The 19,519-nt window shown below is 36.4% G+C and overlaps 1 protein-coding gene across 2 annotated transcripts in view; it reads right to left on the bottom strand.

The window, feature by feature from the left end:
- NAA15 (N-alpha-acetyltransferase 15, NatA auxiliary subunit) overlaps positions 1–19,519 on the bottom strand; it is a 40,545-nt gene that overhangs the window by 8,962 nt on the left and 12,064 nt on the right. Inside the window, exons 2-15 of one of the 2 annotated variants that reach the window (XM_080343729.1) lie at positions 17,994–18,078; positions 17,009–17,113; positions 16,141–16,298; positions 13,444–13,632; positions 13,120–13,273; positions 10,708–10,827; positions 9,909–10,004; positions 9,666–9,772; positions 9,204–9,276; positions 7,295–7,464; positions 6,264–6,416; positions 3,959–4,087; positions 1,449–1,662; positions 120–313 (exon numbers count right to left, since the gene is read on the bottom strand). In XM_080343729.1, the coding sequence (XP_080199855.1) occupies positions 120–313; positions 1,449–1,662; positions 3,959–4,087; positions 6,264–6,416; positions 7,295–7,464; positions 9,204–9,276; positions 9,666–9,772; positions 9,909–10,004; positions 10,708–10,827; positions 13,120–13,273; positions 13,444–13,632; positions 16,141–16,298; positions 17,009–17,113; positions 17,994–18,078 (1,947 nt within the window). The remainder of the gene's footprint in view (positions 1–119; positions 314–1,448; positions 1,663–3,958; positions 4,088–6,263; positions 6,417–7,294; positions 7,465–9,203; positions 9,277–9,665; positions 9,773–9,908; positions 10,005–10,707; positions 10,828–13,119; positions 13,274–13,443; positions 13,633–16,140; positions 16,299–17,008; positions 17,114–17,993; positions 18,079–19,519) is intronic. The other variant, XM_080343730.1, reaches the window with a different exon arrangement.

The following is a 19,519-nucleotide window of genomic DNA, read 5'->3' as shown; positions in this document are numbered from 1 at the left end:
CTGTGAAGAGCAGCCATACAAAAAATAAACAAGTTATCTGAGTGGCTTTCAAGTCATATGTGTGCTCACTATAACTTTCATAGAAATTTCTATGAGTTTATTATTACATTTGTAAGCACCTTTGCCAGTTTCTCAGGGATAAGTTCTTCTTTCGGTCCTCCAATTTCTTCATCATCATCATCTTTCTTCTTTTTCTGATTCCTCTGTTGCTTCTCTTTCTCAGCATTCTTTTTCTCCTCCTCCAGCTGTGCTTTCTTTTGCGCTCTTCTCTGCTTATTTCGTAGCTTCTTTAGCTCCTTGTCAGACATATTTGCTGCACACACACAAAGGGCAAAAGCAGACAGTGTTGATGTCTAATTTTAACAGCCTCAATCAGCTGCCAGATACCATAATCTTTTTTTAAACCATATCTACTAATAATGCTGCCATTACATTTGTAAAAGCTAATTTACTATAGACAGATTATTTTACAGCCTACGCTGCTGCTTCATTATTCAAAAAATTTCTCCGTAAAATCAGGGCAATATTAATTAGAACAAAAGTATAACATGCTGAAGGCAGGACAAAGTAATTGCTGCGTGACTTCACAAATCCAGTGCCAGGAGTAAAAGTGCACACCAATACACATTGATTTCTTCCTTAGGTATTACACAAGTTATGTTTAATGTAGTAATTAAGTGGTGTAACAAAAATAAAGTGGAACAGTCACACTTTGGCACAGACAGTTCCAGGTTTGCTTTTAATGCCTGACAGACAACTTGCATTCGATTCATATTGAGATTCTCTCCTCCCTCCAATTAAAGCATGGAAAATTCATTTAAAACACAACAAAGTGCCTACATGAAATTCTTTTACAATTCTACTTGTCCTAATTTGAACCTGAAGCCACACAAATGAACTGAGATGAGAAACCTTAAAATTTGACATTCTTCTTGAAGGATTCAACAGCCTCTATTCATACCATTTGAGTTGCCTCAAGCCACAATCATTTAAGTTGTTCTCCAATCACAAATTAGAAAAAAAAAAGAAATTGACAGATTTAAATATTATTTTTACAGCAGAAGCAAGAGATGACAAAATTTAATTTGCTACCTAGTCAAATTTTTGCATACTGATAAAACACTACCTCCAAGCACACCTGCTTCAATGTCTTTTCATAAACCAACAACCTCGAGAATTCCATGTTTTCCCAGCAATTTCATAAAACAAACATATTGTTACTTAAGAATTACAATGGCAAAAAAAACCACCAACATTGTTTTTTAACAAACAAACTTTCAGTAACACATCTACTTTTACATGCAGACCAAGTTACAACTTGCCTACTTTGAGCTGTGACAAAACCCTTACTTCTTGGCTACTACAGCTGACATAAGAATGCTGGATATTCATAAAATATTGACTAATTAGCGAAACTGCATATTCAATAAATCCTGAAGGTTGAATACCTGTATCAGCCTCATGTTCTTTATTTTCATCTGTTAAGGGATTATCATGAAGTTTCAAATATATCTCTATGGCAATTCGTGCTGCTTTGAAGTAGAACGGGTGTTGTCGAAGGATATCTTCTAGTTTTAACAAGTCCACGTAAGACCTAAGGGTAATCTTCCTCATACAGTAAGTGTGAAAGTCAAACTGGTCGTCCGTGATTTCTACAAAATGCTAACACAACATAACATTATTTAGTAAGTATTAGTAATCAGATACTGACCTTCACTTTTCAAATACACTTTCCCCAAAGGAATAATTTAGTAAAAGCCTGCTGTTTGACAAACACACTGTAACTGTTAGAAACCTGAGTCAACAAAACTCTCCAAAAATAAAAGTCATGGGGAAAAGAAGGCTTCTTAGGTCAGAACCAAACTTGACCCATTCCACAATCTCTTAACAACTACCTTCTGACAATCTGCAGTTTAAGGGACAAAGGTTCTGCATTTGTTGTATTTAAAGAGCACTTCAAGAGTTTTTCTTCTATTAACTCCTTTAGTCTTTTCAGTCAAAGGTAAAATTTTGACTTCCACTAAATACTGTGACAATGAATTCCACACTTGAATCACATGTGGTGTGATTTGCCCAAGATCTGCTTCCTCGTTGTCACCTGATGTCCCCTTGTTTTCGTTTGAGCAGCAGTGAAAAGTCATTCCCCCTTATCATCTCATACAAATTCATCTTAAACTCAGCTGTTGCTTGTCAAAACTGAGGATAAAACAGTGAGCATGACAAACTAATTGAACTCTCTCAACGTGGAAGTGACTCTAAGACATGTATTTTACTAGAAGATTTTCAAGGACATGTGACAGTCAGATGTAAACAGCACATCAGATTTATCTAATGGAAGAAAAGTACTACTTCTCTAGTCACTTAATTCCCAACACTGTTCCTTCCATTGCAGCACTACACCAATACAGTAGCTTTTGCAGCACTGTTCATAATGGTTCCAGGATTTCCTTCCTGAGCAGCAATAATTCTCATTAAGACCTCTAACTTAAGCACAGGCAAATAATTCTTCTCCCTCCACCACCTACACTGTTAAGCATTACTTTCAATCTGCCGTTTTATCATTTACTATTGAGACAGCCTTCTCTGCAAGTTCCTGCAACGAGGTTTTAATCACTTTACACCATCAGCAAGTGTTGCTCTCACACTATTCGCTCAGTTTCTGTGATCATTTATTGATATAGCAATGGAGACCCTAGAGATATGCCTTAGTAATTTCCATGGTAAAACTTCTTTTATTGTAAAAGCTCGTTACTTGTTCCTATCCTGTTTTACTGGCCATGAACGAGCTACTAATTCCATAAGATCAAGTTCCTTTCTTTTTCTGAGACAGTTTAGATCCTTTACAATGTGAAGGATGACATCAAAAGTGTTTCTGAAATCCAGAACACATTTTATCAACTAGACTGCCTTAAGCACAACTGGCACTCTTAGAAGATTTAAGAGGCACTGTCTTTTCTTACAAAAGCTTTGCTGATGGTTTCTGCATATAACATAATTATCTTATTTCTGATCTTACACCTTCAATCAGTTAATCCAATAAACAAACAGTGACTTAATTCCTTAGAAATGTCTTTTAGGGTGGCCTAAGTCAGCTCTTCATTTGCTGACCTCCTCTTCTGGTACCCAAGACAATTTACAAGACTAGCAGTAATACGGTTCTGGAAAATAATTTTGTTGATTTGTTTTAATGTGAGACTATTCCATGGACTAGTCTCTCCTACAGAAAAGCATCAGTGTTGAAATCTCCTTCAGCCTCTCTATTTGCAAAAAGGCAGAGCTTCCTACCAAGTTCTCCTCTTTGAGCGCTTCATTTACACCCTCAGATGTCCGCTCTTTTTTCTAGGCCCTGTCAAAAAAACCTTCACTTTTTTCCACAAGTTGTGCATAATTTTTCGTTGTTGTTGTTGCCCCTAACTATGGATCTGCATTTAATGTGCAAGTAACCCTCCTTTTTGGATACAACTTCTACTTTAAAAAGCTTCACATTTTTAATTTTTAAGCTGTAGCTTTTTTTTTTTCTTTTTAAGGAGAGGATATTATTTATTTATTAGATTTTTACATTTATTGTCTTCCTCTAAAATACAGTGGCAACATATTTCCTTTACTTTAAGGTTAGGGTTGTGAGCTCAGCCACATTCTTTTTGGACTTAAAGTACACATATTGTTGGCTTGTACCCAATACCTATTTATATTTACCCTGACAAAAACAAGACTATTTCTGAGAGTTTTCTGTTCTTTCCTGGATCTCCAAATGACGTTATGAGTCTTTATAATACACAGTTTACAATGGCATTGTTAGGAGGAAATCTAATTTAATCAACTCATCAGTAGCCAACATAAAATGAAGTCTCTCCTGAAGCTACATGAGGTAAACTCTTACTGCTCAGAAAGGAAACATATTTGCACAGTAAGCTTAAGCTAGTGGCTTTCAATCCAGGCAGTTTAACTAGATACGTACTCTCTCAATTTCATGGCATTTCTTAAGTGCTTCTCCGAATTTGTTCATTGTTTTGTAAGCTTGCGCACATTCTGTCTGAAACCACATGCACTGCATTTCATTCAAGTTCTCTACTGCCGAGGTTCCTTCCTGAAAGCAAAAACAGCATTATAAAATACCCCTGCCTCATTTAATTTGCTAGTTGTCATTTATCTTGCCATAATTAAAAGCACAAATAAAAAGGGTTTTAAAAGAATGCTAGATTTCAAAACTAGAGTCCTGAAAGTCATAAATGCCACAGTTAAGATTAAATTGCCTAGCTCATTAAGCAACTCTCCAAAGTTGCGTGTGTGTGTGTGCGTGTGTGTGTAAATATATTCCTCTAAATTCCAGGTTTTGGAAGAGTCAGAAACACACAATGAATAGCCAGGTAGTGACCATTCAACCGTGACAGTTCCTCACCTTTAGGACAGGAGAGACACTAACTCAGTGTTTTTAACATTGTGTGCCAGTGTAACACATTGCAGCAGCAAGAAAAATGGCAGAAAAGTTCTAGTCTGTGGCATTTAGAAAAAAACTGAAACTTCCATCTCTATTTACCAGGGGCCTGCTGATTAAGCTAAGTGTACAAGCAACTGAGTGTAGTAATAGGTTATTTCTCATGTAGTCAGTACTACAGCAGTGGCAAAGCAAAAGGAATACATTGGTAGCTTTGACACCTGATTCAGAAAAGGAGATGAAAGTTGTCTTTCAAATCTGGTATCTTGCACAGATCTGTGGAACTTATGACTTTCAAGCTTAATGTCAAAGTCGGCTACTTGGGGTGGATGCAGTTCTGAATTTATTCTCATCTAGCAAAAATAAGGCTATTCAAGAATCAGCCAAGAGTCAAAGCTGGGACCATGACAGATAATATTCAAATGGAAGGGAAATGAGAATGCCTCAAATGAGAAAGGCAGTCTTCAAACCAGTCTGATTAAGGCAGCTAAAAAGTAGAAAACTTGTCAGTTCCATTTCCACCATGGTTCATTTAGATCCTTTTAAATTATTGCTTTTTAATTATGCTGGTATTTGAGCACTAGACATAAAATCAAAAGCAGACAAAAAGGATTAGAGAGTACAACATCAGCAAGTTACATTTAAGTTCAGTTTTCAGCAACTGGTGTGCTTACTTTTCGACGTCTTCTTAAAGCTGCTTAAGATACTGAGAGGGTCAATCAACCTAGATTCACAGCAGTTTGGCATCAAAAACTCCCATAAAGCTACTAAGCATATATCCAACAAGACTTCCCCTCTCTTCAGTTTTGCCTGCACAAAGCCCCTATTTTGCAAAATCCTTTGGCTTCCCCTTATAAATTCCTCCTCGGTTCAACCCACCTTACTCGAGATTTCTCCAGCTCTTCAAGAGAGAAGAGAGAAATGGGACAACAAACAAAAAAAGGCTTTACTTCTGCAAGTAGGTCCCAACAGCTTGTTGCCTGCCTCCCAATGACAACTCATAAATGATACTGCCAGTATTCTAAAACTATAATTTGCCAAATATTCTGGAAAGACTATATGGAGCTGTATTGACTTTCACTTACGACATAATAACAGCAAGAGAAGTCAATTAAAAAAGTAACTAACCTATTAGACCAAAATTATCAGAATAAGTTACTGCATGGACAAAACCTGATGTATGGAATTAAGAAATCTGCGCAATGCAAGCTGCTTCTCACAGCTAACTGGTCATGGGTAAGCAGCCACAAAAAAAACAATCGAAACCAACAAAACCAAAAGAAAACAAAACAATACACACACAATCCCCCCACACACAACAGGCAGCTCTTCCTTTTATTGCTGTTAAAACATGGCCTTAGGGATGAAAGTTTGTTCACAGAAGGAAGACATCTCAGAAAGCCTCTCATCTAGTAGCCAAGAGAAGTCCGAAATTGCCAACTTACTACCATTAGAAAAAAAAAAAAAGACATAGGCAACTGTATCAGATCTTTCAAGGATCCTATAGAATCAACATTAAAGCCAAAGATTTATCAGAAAAATATTTTTTTGAGATAGTTATCTCTAAAATGGGCATGCTGTATCTTTCCTGACAAAAATGATCAAATTCAAGCTTTACAGTTTTTACTTAATACTATGGAATCACGCTTATCCAAGCTTAATTCAAACCCTGATACCAACTACCATTAGTGAAGCAAGCAATCACAGTTGCTTTGAAAACAGAACTTGAAGATTATAGTAAATGCGAGTGGAAAGTTAACACAAAAAGTTATTCCACACAGGATAAGACCCATGGTATTCAAAGGAGCTACAGTTAAATGCAACAAACCCTTGTAAACTTAGAACACATTTCTTCTGCTTCTTTAATGGAGTTTGCTTTCAACATATATTTTGCACATTTGGAGTTGATAAATCTGTCTGCTGTGTCCAAAGCCTGAGCCTCATCCATCCATCTTGCAGCTTCTTTAATATTTCCAGCATGCTTAAAGAGACAGAAATCAAAATTAGCTTCAGCAATTACAAAATATGCATGTTTTATCCACTCACTGCTTAATATACTTAGTTAATTTGAAGACATTTTTAATAAACAGCTTTCTTCAGGAAAGCAATAGATCTGTAAAGAAAAAAAATAGGAAAAATTACTTGACCCCATTATGGTCTTTTGGTACTAAATATTTTTTTCCTGAAAATGCTTAAAGGACACTTTGGATAATCCCATTCTCATACAATATCACAGTGTAGTTCAGAAATTATTTTTAAGTAGTTAAAAAAAAAAGAGGGATAAGAACAGGTGCAAGATACTTCAAACATCAACTAAATTTATTAGTGTTATTTTTAATACAAAAACATAATTGTAAACTGGGAATTCACATTTTGCAGTATGCTTGTGTACTGGGTTTGAGTAGCAAGGTTTTGGTAGCAGAGGGACTATTGGGGTGGCTTCTGTGAGAAGCTGCTAGAAGCTGCCCCCATGTCCAACAGATCAAATGCCAGCCAGCTCCAAGAGTGACCCAGCGCTGGCCAAGGCTGAGCCCATCAGCAATGCTGTCAGCACCTCTGGGATAACATATTTAAGAACAGAAAAAGCCACTGAACAACAGCAGCTGGAGAGAAGAGTGAGAATATGTGAGACGAACAGCCCTGCAGGCCCCGAGGCCAGGGAAGGAGGGCAGAAGGTGGTCCAGGTGCTGGAGCAGGTTCCCCTCCAGCCCGTCGTGCAGACCATGGCAAGGCAGGTTGCATAATACAAGATTAACACTTCAACGTTCACATCAAAACCCTACAGGGAAGTGTAGGTGTATCTAAAAGTCTTCCCTCATAACAAATAATCTCTGGTCACTAAGAATAAGCCAAACTTACCTTATAGATTTTTGCTTTCACAAGGAAGAGTTCTATCAAAGTGGGAGTACTTTCTATAGCAGCATTTATATATTCTAAAGCCAGGGATGGCTGTCCAATTTTATCATAATGTTGAGCCAAATAATACTGGACCCAGAGTAAAGTGGTTGGAGGTTCTTCTTTACCATCATCTGGAAAGAGACAAATGGAGGGAGATTTTTTTTTTTTGTTTAAAAAACAACATGCCAGCAGTGGAGTTCTATAAATATAGCCACAGAAATTAATTCTTCCTCCATGTCAGGCTGTCACAGCAGACCTGGGAGTGCTTCCAAACACCTGGGTCCAGGTAAGTCCATTAATTGTTCTCTTCTCATACTGTGGTTATTAAGGGAAAGGAAAAGTCAGTCACTGTGTCAGGAGGGAGTTCAACTTTATTCCAACTAGTCCCTTAACCTGGGCAGCCAGATGTGCAAGAATGCAGTGCATGATGCAGAGTTCTTATTTAAAACTTTTAGATGAAGAGTATAGCAAGGAGTCCTGCTAAACACAAGTGTTCATGGTTACAATGTAAAGGATTTCAGTACATTCAGCATTTATGTGTTTTCAAACCACAGACTCGAATATTTTTAAACAAAACAGGGTATCTGTTCAAAACCTCGGCTTTAAAAAGCTTTTCTGCCTCTACCTTTGACAAATTTATCATCACTGTTCACCTAAATGTATCCTTGACAATATTCCTATACACAAGTCAGTTCTGAAAGTTAGAGAACTCTCACTGAAATCCACAGTACTACTGAAGTCTTTAAAGTTATGTTCATTACTCAATTTTCACAATGAAGCACAGCACATCGCAGGGGAAGAAAAGGGGGACAAGGGATCTAGTCTCAAAAAAAAAGGTTCTGTTTGTCAGTTTATGATATAACTTAACTATACAATTATATGCATTTGTTAATTTTAAGGCAACATAAAATTGTTCATTTGAATGAAATTTAATATCAAAGCAAATATTGAATTGAACTGAACTAACAGTAAATCATTTTCTTAAACCAGAAAAGCATAAATGTGTTTGAAAGGCCTGAACACATTTAAGCAGGTGCCGAGTGGCTACATTGTAGCCTACAGCATTATATTCAAGGGAAAAATATAACAGGCAAAAATGTCTTTAATAATTAGGATAATTCTGTAAAGTTTTAATGTGTATTGTCATTCAGCTATCTTAATTATTTCACCATTATAATCCATCTACCAAGATTTCAAGACTATGTTCTGTTAATACAGAAATGTTTTTTCTCGGTGATTTTCTGTTATGAAGCCATTGCGTAAATGATAAAAAAAACCAATCAGCACACAGTTATCAGAGAAGGAACTATGAAGGCTGGATTCAGTACATGTAGAACAATGTCTCGCAACAAGACAGCTGTCAGTCAAACGTGGTTTGGTTGGTTGGTTGATTGTTTTGGTTTAACTCTCAAACAAAACCCCAAAGAACACAAAACCCAGCCCTCATCAAAAGCTCCATAACCCCCTTCCTCTGAAGACCATGCTATCAGTATCCTTTTTTGTTTGACATTTCTCTAATGAAATATTTAACATATCTTTCAAATTCCAATTTCCCAGACAATGATAAACCCAGCTCTTGAAAACAGAATACTTCAACACAGAACTGCAAAAAGATTATGAAATTTATGGATCCAACAGAAGTTTTAGAACAAGTGTCTAGATTCTGAGTACAGATTTTATATATGACAGCTTAAATGCATCCTAAGGATAGCTACAGTTCAGTTCTGTGTAAAGGAAAGGAAAAAAAAGGGGGGGGAACACCACCATCATCTCAATTTCTTAGGTCCCCACTGATTCTCTGCTTCTGAATGGTCACATAATTCTTACACCAGGCACTATTTCCATGAAGTATGACTGCTTTAACACTCACCATTTGGGTTAAATAACCTGCAGCTTCTTAGAGAGGTTTCATAACCTATCACGAGCTCTTCTATGATTGCCACCTACAGATGCAAGACAAGGAAAAAAAAATAATCTGTGGGCAGGATGGTACTTTATTTCAAGTTGAACTATCTGGTGTTACCCAAACTCGTTACTTTTTGTGAGAGAATTTTGCAATATCCTGAATTACAATACATACAGGAATGCACTCAATCTCACCTCTCTCTTTAACAAATTAAGACCAAGTATCTCCCAGTTAACACTTAAGCAGCTTATAACTAAGTAAATCTTAGTTTGCTACATTTACCATCTCGGCAGAAAGGTGTGTATGCTTGTACTTCATTTTTTTCCTAGATATACCAGACCACAATACACAAGAAAGTTTCCTTCAACTCTTCAATGCATCACAGCCACGAGGTAAATAATGTAAAAAGTGGGGGGTAAAACCTACCTTCTCCTTGTCTTTATATAATGACCTCAAGGTATTGAAGACTGGTGGACAACCTTTGCTGAAATTCATCCTTAGAAACTTGTCCAGACACTCCTTAAACTTCTCACCTTGAGAGGAAAAAGACCTGTTGATTTTGTTTTACCACACATTACTTGTCAAATACAGACTATTTATGCTGTTAAAACCTTAGCATCTAAGAAATACAAGTGCTGATCACTACCTGCTCAGCAAAAATGCACTTACCCGACAAAAAGTTCAATGGTAATCTTCTTGGAACTAGTCCCCTTGGGTATTTAGTCCAGGCCTCTTCATAGATCTTTAGCCTCTCCATCATATTAGCTGGAATAGAATTTTACAGCTTATTTTTTTCCCTTCTTTTTTGGTGGGAAGAGAAAGGGTGTGATTTATATCTGGTTAAAAAATACTCAGAATATAGAGCAACTAATTGGCTATATACTTCCTCAAGAACATTAACTTCCATTTTATTACTTTTAAAACTGTCATTAACTTAACGATTTCAATTATTCAGTATCTGTAAGTTGCTCTTCCAAGAGTGGAAGACTAACTGCTTATCTCTCATCTGAAAAAGAGTTCTTGCTTTATCACTGTGCTGGAATATTGAACAAAGAAAACCATTCAGGAGAATCATGCCCACTTTCCCAAAACCAGTATTACCTACAACATAAGATTAAGGTAACAGAGACAGTAAAAGAAAAATTGTAAATTAAAACTGTCATCTAAGAAATAATTATCTTCTTTCAACCATGCACAAAGGTTTACTGCATTTTTTGTTATTTTGGTTTTAAATAAGACGGGATAACAATAAAAAAATACTTCCAGCATTTCTTAAAAAAAAGAAAACACCACCACCACCACCCACACACACAGTATGACGATATGTAGACATTAAGACTAAAAAGCAAACTGAAATGAGGATTTTTAAAATAAGTTTTATTATTGAAAGCAATACAAGTTTTTGATACATAAATAAATTTCAAATGTGCAGAAATAGCTTGTTTACTACAATAGATCAAATCATTACCTGGTTTAAGTGCCTTTTCTAGGCCCTTGTAGTAGGCCCAGTTTTCAGGATTTCTTTCCTGCAGTCCTTTGTAGACTTCAACTGCTTCTTCAAGTCTGCCAAGCTGAAGCAGGAGGTCACCTGTGTGAAATTCAAGAAGTTTTAAATTAAGGTAATGAGACACTGAAGTAAAATATTAGATAATTCTTAACTCCATTTAGATTCTGATTCCTTAGAAAGAATGATCACAGCGGCATCACAACCTAGCTGACAGATATGCTTTTACCTTCATATTAGGTGCAATTACAATTAAGATTCTACAACCCAGCCAGTAACTTCTGAAACTTACTTGAAAATTTAACATTAAAAGCAAGATGCACGTGATTTTTTCCTTCCTTACTGCAGTGACTGGTTACTTTAAATGCAGTTGGTATTACAGAAGGCAATTAAAAGCAGTACACAGTATTTCATGAATATGGCATCATGAAAACCAAACTGAATTGCAGAGCTGCAAATAAAAGAATGGTTCTTCAGTCTGGTATTTCATAAAACTAAATTCAATGTCATAAAACTAAATTCAGTGTTTTAAATCAAGCCATTGATGCAATTAATGAATTCTTGATATTTCACAAGCAAGTTTCCTTTTAATGATAATTCATTACAAGATAAAACTGTTAAAAGTAAAGTTTCAATTTCCCGTTTCACAAAGGGAAACAATATTTTACAATGCTTTGCTATTGGCAGATGTTAGGCACTAAAACAGTACATATCAGAGGTGATACAGTGGCATACCAGATTAAGGTAAGATTTTTCTCATCCAGTTTCATGAGGAAAACGCAAGTTGGTGTTACCTCTCTTCTTCCCCATGCAACAGAACTAACATGTGATTTTGTCGAGAGATGATGCTTCCCACAGAAAGGCTAACTTGGGGACTGCATGCAGTATCTCATGTCAAGGGAAACATCACCTGGTCACTCACTGAAAATGACAGAATCTGGAATTTCTTCCTCTGAGGTGAAAGTTATAATTTTTACCTAATGGTGGCAAATGCCAGTACTATTTTCAGTGGGTTTGAGTTGTATTTCATTCACAATGGCTTCTGCACATGCACTTAAAATTAACAGATAACACTCAATTTTTAGCAGGCTTTTCTGTAATAAGCACAGCAGCTAAGCTAGACCTAAGAACACAAGGGGATCTGTGCCAAAAGAAATTAATCAGTTGTACCCTGTTGAAAGTGCACAGACTGCAAAGAGCATTTCCTTCCTTTTTCTGGTTACTTGCTAGAAGTTGTGGGATTTTTCTTTTTGTGTGAAGACCTATTTGAAAATCATATTTCAGTACCAGCCTCAGACCTTCATCAAAAGCTTAAGAACACACAGTATGTCAAAAGGTCTTTTGGATAAAAGGTAAGTCATCAAAGAACTCCACACCCCCACAATCAAAATTCCTCCTACTACGTCTGAAAAATGGTCTGCAATAGTGTAATCACTATATATATTTCTATTTGTAGGCAAAGCAAATAATGTATTCAGCAATAGCAGAGAGTGGCCTGCAGTAATTTTCCTTTGAGGAAGTACCACACATCTTCCATAATATTGTCACTACGCAATTCCTAGGTTCTTTTTGAAAGACAGCGAGATCACCATTGGCAGGAATAGGGAGCTGACTACATCATCAACATGAATAGTATTAGAAAATGGAAGGATTTCTTCTCTTTGCTTCAAACAGGTTCCAGTGCGGGTCATGACCAAACAGCATCTCTGGCAGAGTGAAAGTTTCACTTAAAGGGTGACAGAAGGACTGTACAAGCATAGAGCAGAAGAGGAACAAAGCACACTTTGAAAAAGTGTACCTGTTAATAGAGCTGTAAGAATGAATTTCTATCACTCTGCAATTCCGGTAGTAGAATATAAGATACACTATTATATTGCTCTGTTATAGTATTCTAACCTAGAACTATAATAAGCGAATAACAGAAGCCTCTGATGGGCTGCCCAGCTAAAGAGCCTGTTTCCACACACAGCAAGAGCGACTGAGTGTAACTGGAAGCCTCCTACTTTGCCAAAGATGATCCTGCCCTTCCAGCTAGTGATCTCCTGGTCAGGATCACTCTCAGAGCTACAACAGTGTAAGTCTGGGTGCACTGCCCAAATAGAATTTCAGGACATCAATTCAGGATCATTGGTCTGAAACGCTCATCAGCTCAAGAGTTTCAGAACAGTACGTCTGTACTTTACTGATGTCTTACTGACCCAGGAGAAGAGGATAACAGGCACAGAACAGCTGCAAGACACACAGTCCTTTACCACAGCAGAATTGAATAAATTAATCTAAAATCAAATCAGACATTCCAAAAGATGGGAAAAGCTGGCACTACAGGCATTCCACTGTATACTATGTGTTTAAATGTACCTTCAAAAAGTAATTTACCTTTAGTTTCTTCGACAGCCAGTTTATCACAGATTTGCTTTTCATAGGTACAAAGATGCTCCAAGGCCTCTTTATACAGTCCTGCCTCCCGGAGGACTTGATTTTGATACAGCAGCAGTTCACTGTACTCATAGTCCACTTTATCAGGTGATGTCTACACAGGGAGGCAAGACACAGAAGAAAGTTCAGCCTTCTAGAATGCATTTGGGATTTAATTCATTTCACTAAAGAAACTGGAGAAACTTTTCACATCACAAAAGCAAGCAGTGTGTTATTTTTACATTAAGCAGCAATCCAAACAGGAATGTCAAGTCTTCCTCTTACCTGCTGTGTCTTCCTAAATTCCTCTAAAATTTTTGCTGCCATTTCATAGTCTTCCAGCAGATGATAAGCAATAGCATAACCAATCCATGATGCTCTCTGTGCAGGTCGGAGCTGAAGCAACTGGTACCTTGTTTCCTGAAAAAAAGTAGCTACTAATTTTCCTGACTTTATTCTGATTCTCTGTAGAATCTATTATGCAACAGAATGTCTTCAGTATTCTAATATTTAAGGAATGTCACCAAAACTTAGTTTTCTTTATGCAAATGTGGGGGTTTTGAGGTTTTTTTGAGCCAAAAGAAGGAATAAACTTTAAAACACTACAACGGCCTTGATGGAATTAAAAAACAAACAATCCCCACAAATTAACACATCATGTCCAATTAAATACTGATTAGCTGGTTTAACTTTGTTGATGGATGACACATACACTTTTCCTGTCTTACCACCAATGAACAGAACGCAACTCAGGACACTTTGGTTTGAGCTGCAGGAACATTTACTCTATACTGGTGCTTCATGTTTACTTTGGAAGTACATGTGTATTAAATCATTACAAGTGTTGTCAGACAAAATAGGTCATGCAAGTGCATTCTTATTCTTTGGCCAAGAAGATAATTAGAGATGGAAGACGGAACAGATTTGCTTGGTATCGTGCTGTTTTAATCAGAGGGAAAAGTTATTACTTGTTTTGTTACAAACTCCTGAAAGGCATCTTCAAGTAATTTAAAATAAAGGAAAAAATTTACTACCTACTAAAAAGCACAGTCAGAAGCAGGGGTTAACAGAAAACTAAAAATAGTAACATATAGCAATTTGATTAGAATGAGTGAAGATCACTCAAAATACTTTAAAGTAGGAGATGGTTGAAGTTAAGCGAAGGAAAAAAAAAAAACCAACAAAACACAAAACACCCACAATCTTATTCCCAGTTCTGAGAGTAAAATTACATTCTTTAGAAACTAGCATATGACCAGCAATGAATTACTGGCTTCTAAGCATGTTAACATTTAATCCTTAATGCATCACTGGTATGTTCAGTAATTATGCATTTATATGCACATTTATCTAGAGGCCAAAATAACATATTTGCAAATTATTTTTTGACATCTATGCTAAGTTTTGGTTACCTTGTCTCAGCAAGAGAGGAGTCAAATTTCTAAATTACAATTAAGAAAAAAACCCTCTGATTAAGAAATGTCCTAACTTGGACATAAGTTTGCTGTGGCTGATAGTTCCACATGGTTCTGAGAACAAAACTTGTCCTTGGCATGCTAACATGACCCTAATTTGAAAAGGAAGTAATCTACGAAGAGACCAACTAATGTGTTTTAACAACCACAACTTTAAAGGTACAAGGAAAACCTGGAAAGATGAAAACCTGATATAAAATATTATCCAAAGTCCCTCAGGTAAAAATCTCATGGTTTGGTTTGTTTGTTTATTTGTTTTTCCAGAGAAAAACAATACCTTATTACATCAGCTGAAAACCAGGCAAGTTGCCAGGCACGGAAATGTAATTTAGGAGGAAATAAAGGGTTTTTTCCAATGAATTAATGTTTGAATTAGAAACATTTAGGGTGACCACTGTCATCTTTCCCTGGATGGCACAGTAAGAAAAAAAACAAGCCTTCTACAGTAATTGTTCTGTTTAATACTAAGTAAGCCGTACATAGATCATGGGCAGTAACTACAACTTGGCCTGAACCACACTCAACTCTTGGTTACACACACTGAACAGAAGCTGCTACTTTTCAAGAAATAAAAGTATTGGCAAGCTAGACAGCAGCTCACAATTCAAGAATACAAGAGAAAAAAGAAAAAAAATCTAACTACATTGGGAGTAGCATTTATAGAGAAGACAACATAAAGTTCGTATTCTTCTTTACAGAAGCATCATAGCCATGACACTGCCACCTTGTAATGGTTGGTTAGCGCAAAACATCTCACACGGCAAATACAGACAATTCATGCAAGGTAGCAAATAACTGGGTGCTAACAGCCAGAATCTAAGTCACCAAGCTGCATTCTGCTTTACGACAAAATAAACAGAAGAAAACAAGACAGTAATCTAAATCTTTTGAGTATTAAATAAAAGAAAGAGGAAGAATATTCAAGAGTTCTGATCCACAGCCTTATAGCTCACAGGAAGTGTAAGAAAATATTTGGACTCAGAGGAAGGAGCTGTCACTAGTACTCAGGCTGGCTGGGAAGCAAATGGGATGTTTCATGCAGCACACTACTTGCTTTGTATTGTTGGCCACTGCTGAGAGAAAACTGGTGGCCGTTGATTTAAAGGAGGAGGGATATATGGTTGGTAAAAAGTTATTAAAAAAAGATAATCTCCTTTGCCTGAATAAGTTGTCTTCTGACCACATTGCCTTTTACCTGCGGGAATCCTTCCAAGAAAATAACAAAAAGACTGGGGATTGCCTACAGCTGGATTATGCACCATTAAAAAAATTGAGCAAACAATTCTGCATCAAGCTGAAAAAGAATCATTAAATATGCTATCAAATCTGTATACCTTACAGAAATTGCTCAGTGGCACATCTGCTTTTACTTTCATAAAGGATCGAGCAGTACATGGTTCTAGCACTCTAGATCTAAATCTGTATTTTTTTGAAGTGTCATGAAACAATTCGCCCCCTTTGCTGCAATTCCCTAGAAGCTGATAATAAATGCAGTACACATACTTACCCTGTAACCTTCAAGATCCCTCATTTGAATCTGTAGCAGAGAAAGATCTCTCAAGATTTGAAGATTGTCTTTGTCCCATTTCAGTGCATTTCTGTAGCATTTGATAGCTTCGTCATACTTCTTGTCTGACCTCTGAAGAAGGCCATAGACATGCCAACCTGGAACACCCTGTTAAGGATTCTACTGAGTCTGAGCAGGGAGAAAACAGATCCAACATGGCAGTAACAGAACAGTTGGCAAAAAGCTCTTAAGCTGTTTTATAAACAGACAATAATGTTATTACAAACATTACAATTCTTTTCCTAGCAGTACAAAGATACTGCTTGCAAGCCTAACATCCAAAATTGTTTAACAGTTACATGTATAGGGTGCATATAATGTGCTGTAAACTGTACTTTTTGCATAGTGGGGGAGGAAATCAAGTAATAGCAACTCTCAAAAGACTATCAGGCTTACTTAAATGCATTTTTGAGGTAGGACATCTGTTAGACAACTGAAATGCTTGTACTTCCTGCATTCTCAGTGTATGACAAGTTTTTATCAATGTAATGGTGACTACTAATGTTTTCAAAGCAAACCACATGCTGAAATGCTCAGTTCAGCCCACCAAAAGTTGTAGCTCATTGATTAAAAAAAAATACATATACAATGCAAGTCAGAATAATATTTGAGCTGTGACTGCAAGGATAGCTGCAAAGCATCCGTCCTTCAGGTAGCTTAAAATATTCTTATGTATTGGAAATAAAATTTAAAATTCTGAACTTCCAGTATGAAGCCTAATGGTACCAGCTTTTGCTGCAACTCTACAAATCCAGTAGAAATGAACCTTTTCCATTCATAAGCAAAAGCCTTATTTCAAAAAGGATACAGACATGACTCTTCAAGTCATTCCTTAGGCCTCTACGCACAAGTTCATAAGCTTCCTCTTTCTTTCCTAGACAGTTCAATGTCAGTCCTTTCATTGCCAAAGTTTCTAAAAATAAATAAACAAATAAAGAAGTACGTGTTATTCATTTTCTTAAGTTTTTAAGCTTAATATAGCAACTCTAAATATAGTATAAATGCAAATTTAGGCTCAGTTATCAATATCAAGATTTTGCTTTCTTTTTTTCACATAGAAAAATACTGGCAGATTATTCACTTAAGTGTATCATACATGACAATAAACTTTATGCATAACCTTCACCACAAAGCAAAACTTTGTTTTATTTTAAAGGCACTAAAAACTGTCTGCTCTACAAATACTTTAGAGAGGGATTTTTTTTTACTGTGAAAGAGCATCATAACACTCAAATACTTATTCACAACACTTTGAGACTTCCACACATTGGTTCATGTCAAACTAGTTGGAAACAAAACAAATTCTCTCTTACTACTCTCATCTCAGTAGTAAGAGCTGACCTGAAAATACAGCAAGGAATAAAGAGCTTTTTCTTCTTTTACAATAAGATTATTCCTTCAGACATATCATGCTGAACAATATTTTATCTTTTCCTTTTTGACTTGCACTTCTACAGGAGTGAATTAACAATTTCACCTGAAAAGTAATTTAAGGAATACATACTTGTATTAAGAAACTTGCACCATGCTATAATGAATATTAGAATTGTAGCATAAAGAATGGCAAGCTATGACTACTGGTAAACCAGTCTTTAAAATTATAAATCTTACCAACAAGAAATGCTTAGCACGGTGCAGATTTCTGGACGCTCTTGTGACTTCACGTTAAGAAAATCTGCTTTAAGGGTAAATGTTTAACAATAAAGTGCTACAAATGTTTACAAAAGCTACAAATTACTACTCTGTCCTAACGTATAGGGAAAAAAGAGAACACATGCCATTTGAAAACTTACCTCCATGTTCTGCAAACTTTGGGTTAGAAAGGATCTGTTTACAGAACTTCAGCCCATTTCTATACTGTTTATGTTCGTAACACCTCTGTTGAAGAAGAACAGAGTACATTTATTCAAAAATTTTAGAGAAAGTATTTCTGCACCACTGAAGTTAAGCATCAGTGCAAGTAGAGCTTTTAGGGAATGTACTAGTATTTTAATGAGCCCTGTTTTATGAGCTTCCTGTGATTAAAAATTCTCTCCATCACCAGAAAAAATACTGTATGCTAGTCAGAACACAAATTTATAACTGAAGACACATTATCATACAGCAATGTGTCAAATAAGATACCACAGGAAGCATAAATGCCTACAGAGATTCAACCTGCCTTTAACATAAAAGCAAACCTTATGTCACAACGTATTTTAGTAAGTGTTCAACTCACTTTGGCTCACAATTACCTTTCACAGAAACACCACGAAACAATCTCCAACAACCATACAGGCAGGAAAGGCAAGGAAATCATTGGAACTTGGCTTAAACCATCTCCGAAAGCAACCTCTTCTGATCAATTAGAGCAGCACATCTATCTCATATACATCCACACTTTCAAAATGTGTAGATATTAACATTATCTTGCCATACTGGAAATTAAACATTCCTCTATGGTTTTATTAAATCCAACTCTTAACAGTTTGCTTGTGTATGAGTCTCATTTCATTGTGCAAGGTGACTGCAATGCAAAGTGGCATACAGCATGAACTTCTAAAACCAGTTTTAGTCTTTTACTTCTGTCAATCCACTCTCAATGCTAATCTTCAAACAGAAGCCAAAGGAGGAAGAAGTAATGTTGTAAACACCAATTCATACACTTTAAGTCACTTAAGCAAATGCTAAGAATTTCTTCAGTTCCATTTTACTGTAACACCAATGCCCTGACTTGAGTATAAGAGCAAAGAAACACACATTGCTTGAGCGCAGACCCAAATCCTACAGAAACTCAATAGTAATTCATATCAAGATCTCACTGACTCTACTTGACCAGTTCTGGTGGCAGGACGGCTGACAGGAGTGTAAAGCTGGCTAATAGCCAACAGTTTTCAAGTACTTCTAAAGAAGCTGTTGTTCATGATTCCACCTTCCCTCACACTGCTCTTAATTACCCTAAGCAAGAGCATTCATAAGCATGTATTACACCATTTGTCCTCTAGGCACTCCCACAAAAAAAGAGTTAGGCGAGGCAGATCCAAGAGGTCTTCACATCAAGCACAAAGTTCTAAAAATAAAACTTTTAAAACGTGACATGAATGTTATGGAAATACTTTAAAAAAATGGTGTTTCTACCTCAACTTCTCAGCTTTACATTGCTTTTGCACCATGAAAGGTGCTATTTAGTGTCCAGTTTTCTCTTCCAAGCAAAGGTGTAAAAAACGGGTATATTGCTAAGTGGATGTACTATTCTCTAGGTACCAAGATCTTATAGCTGAAATATCAAAGTTGAAGATCCAAGAGACATCACAGACCAAGGATCTTCCTCCCCTTATCC

This window comes from Nesoenas mayeri, assembly GCF_963082525.1.
Source record: "Nesoenas mayeri genome assembly, chromosome: 4".
NCBI lineage: Eukaryota > Metazoa > Chordata > Aves > Columbiformes > Columbidae > Nesoenas > Nesoenas mayeri.
The sequence above is the reverse complement of the archived record's forward strand: the minus strand, read 5'-3'. Positions and strand labels throughout refer to the sequence as shown.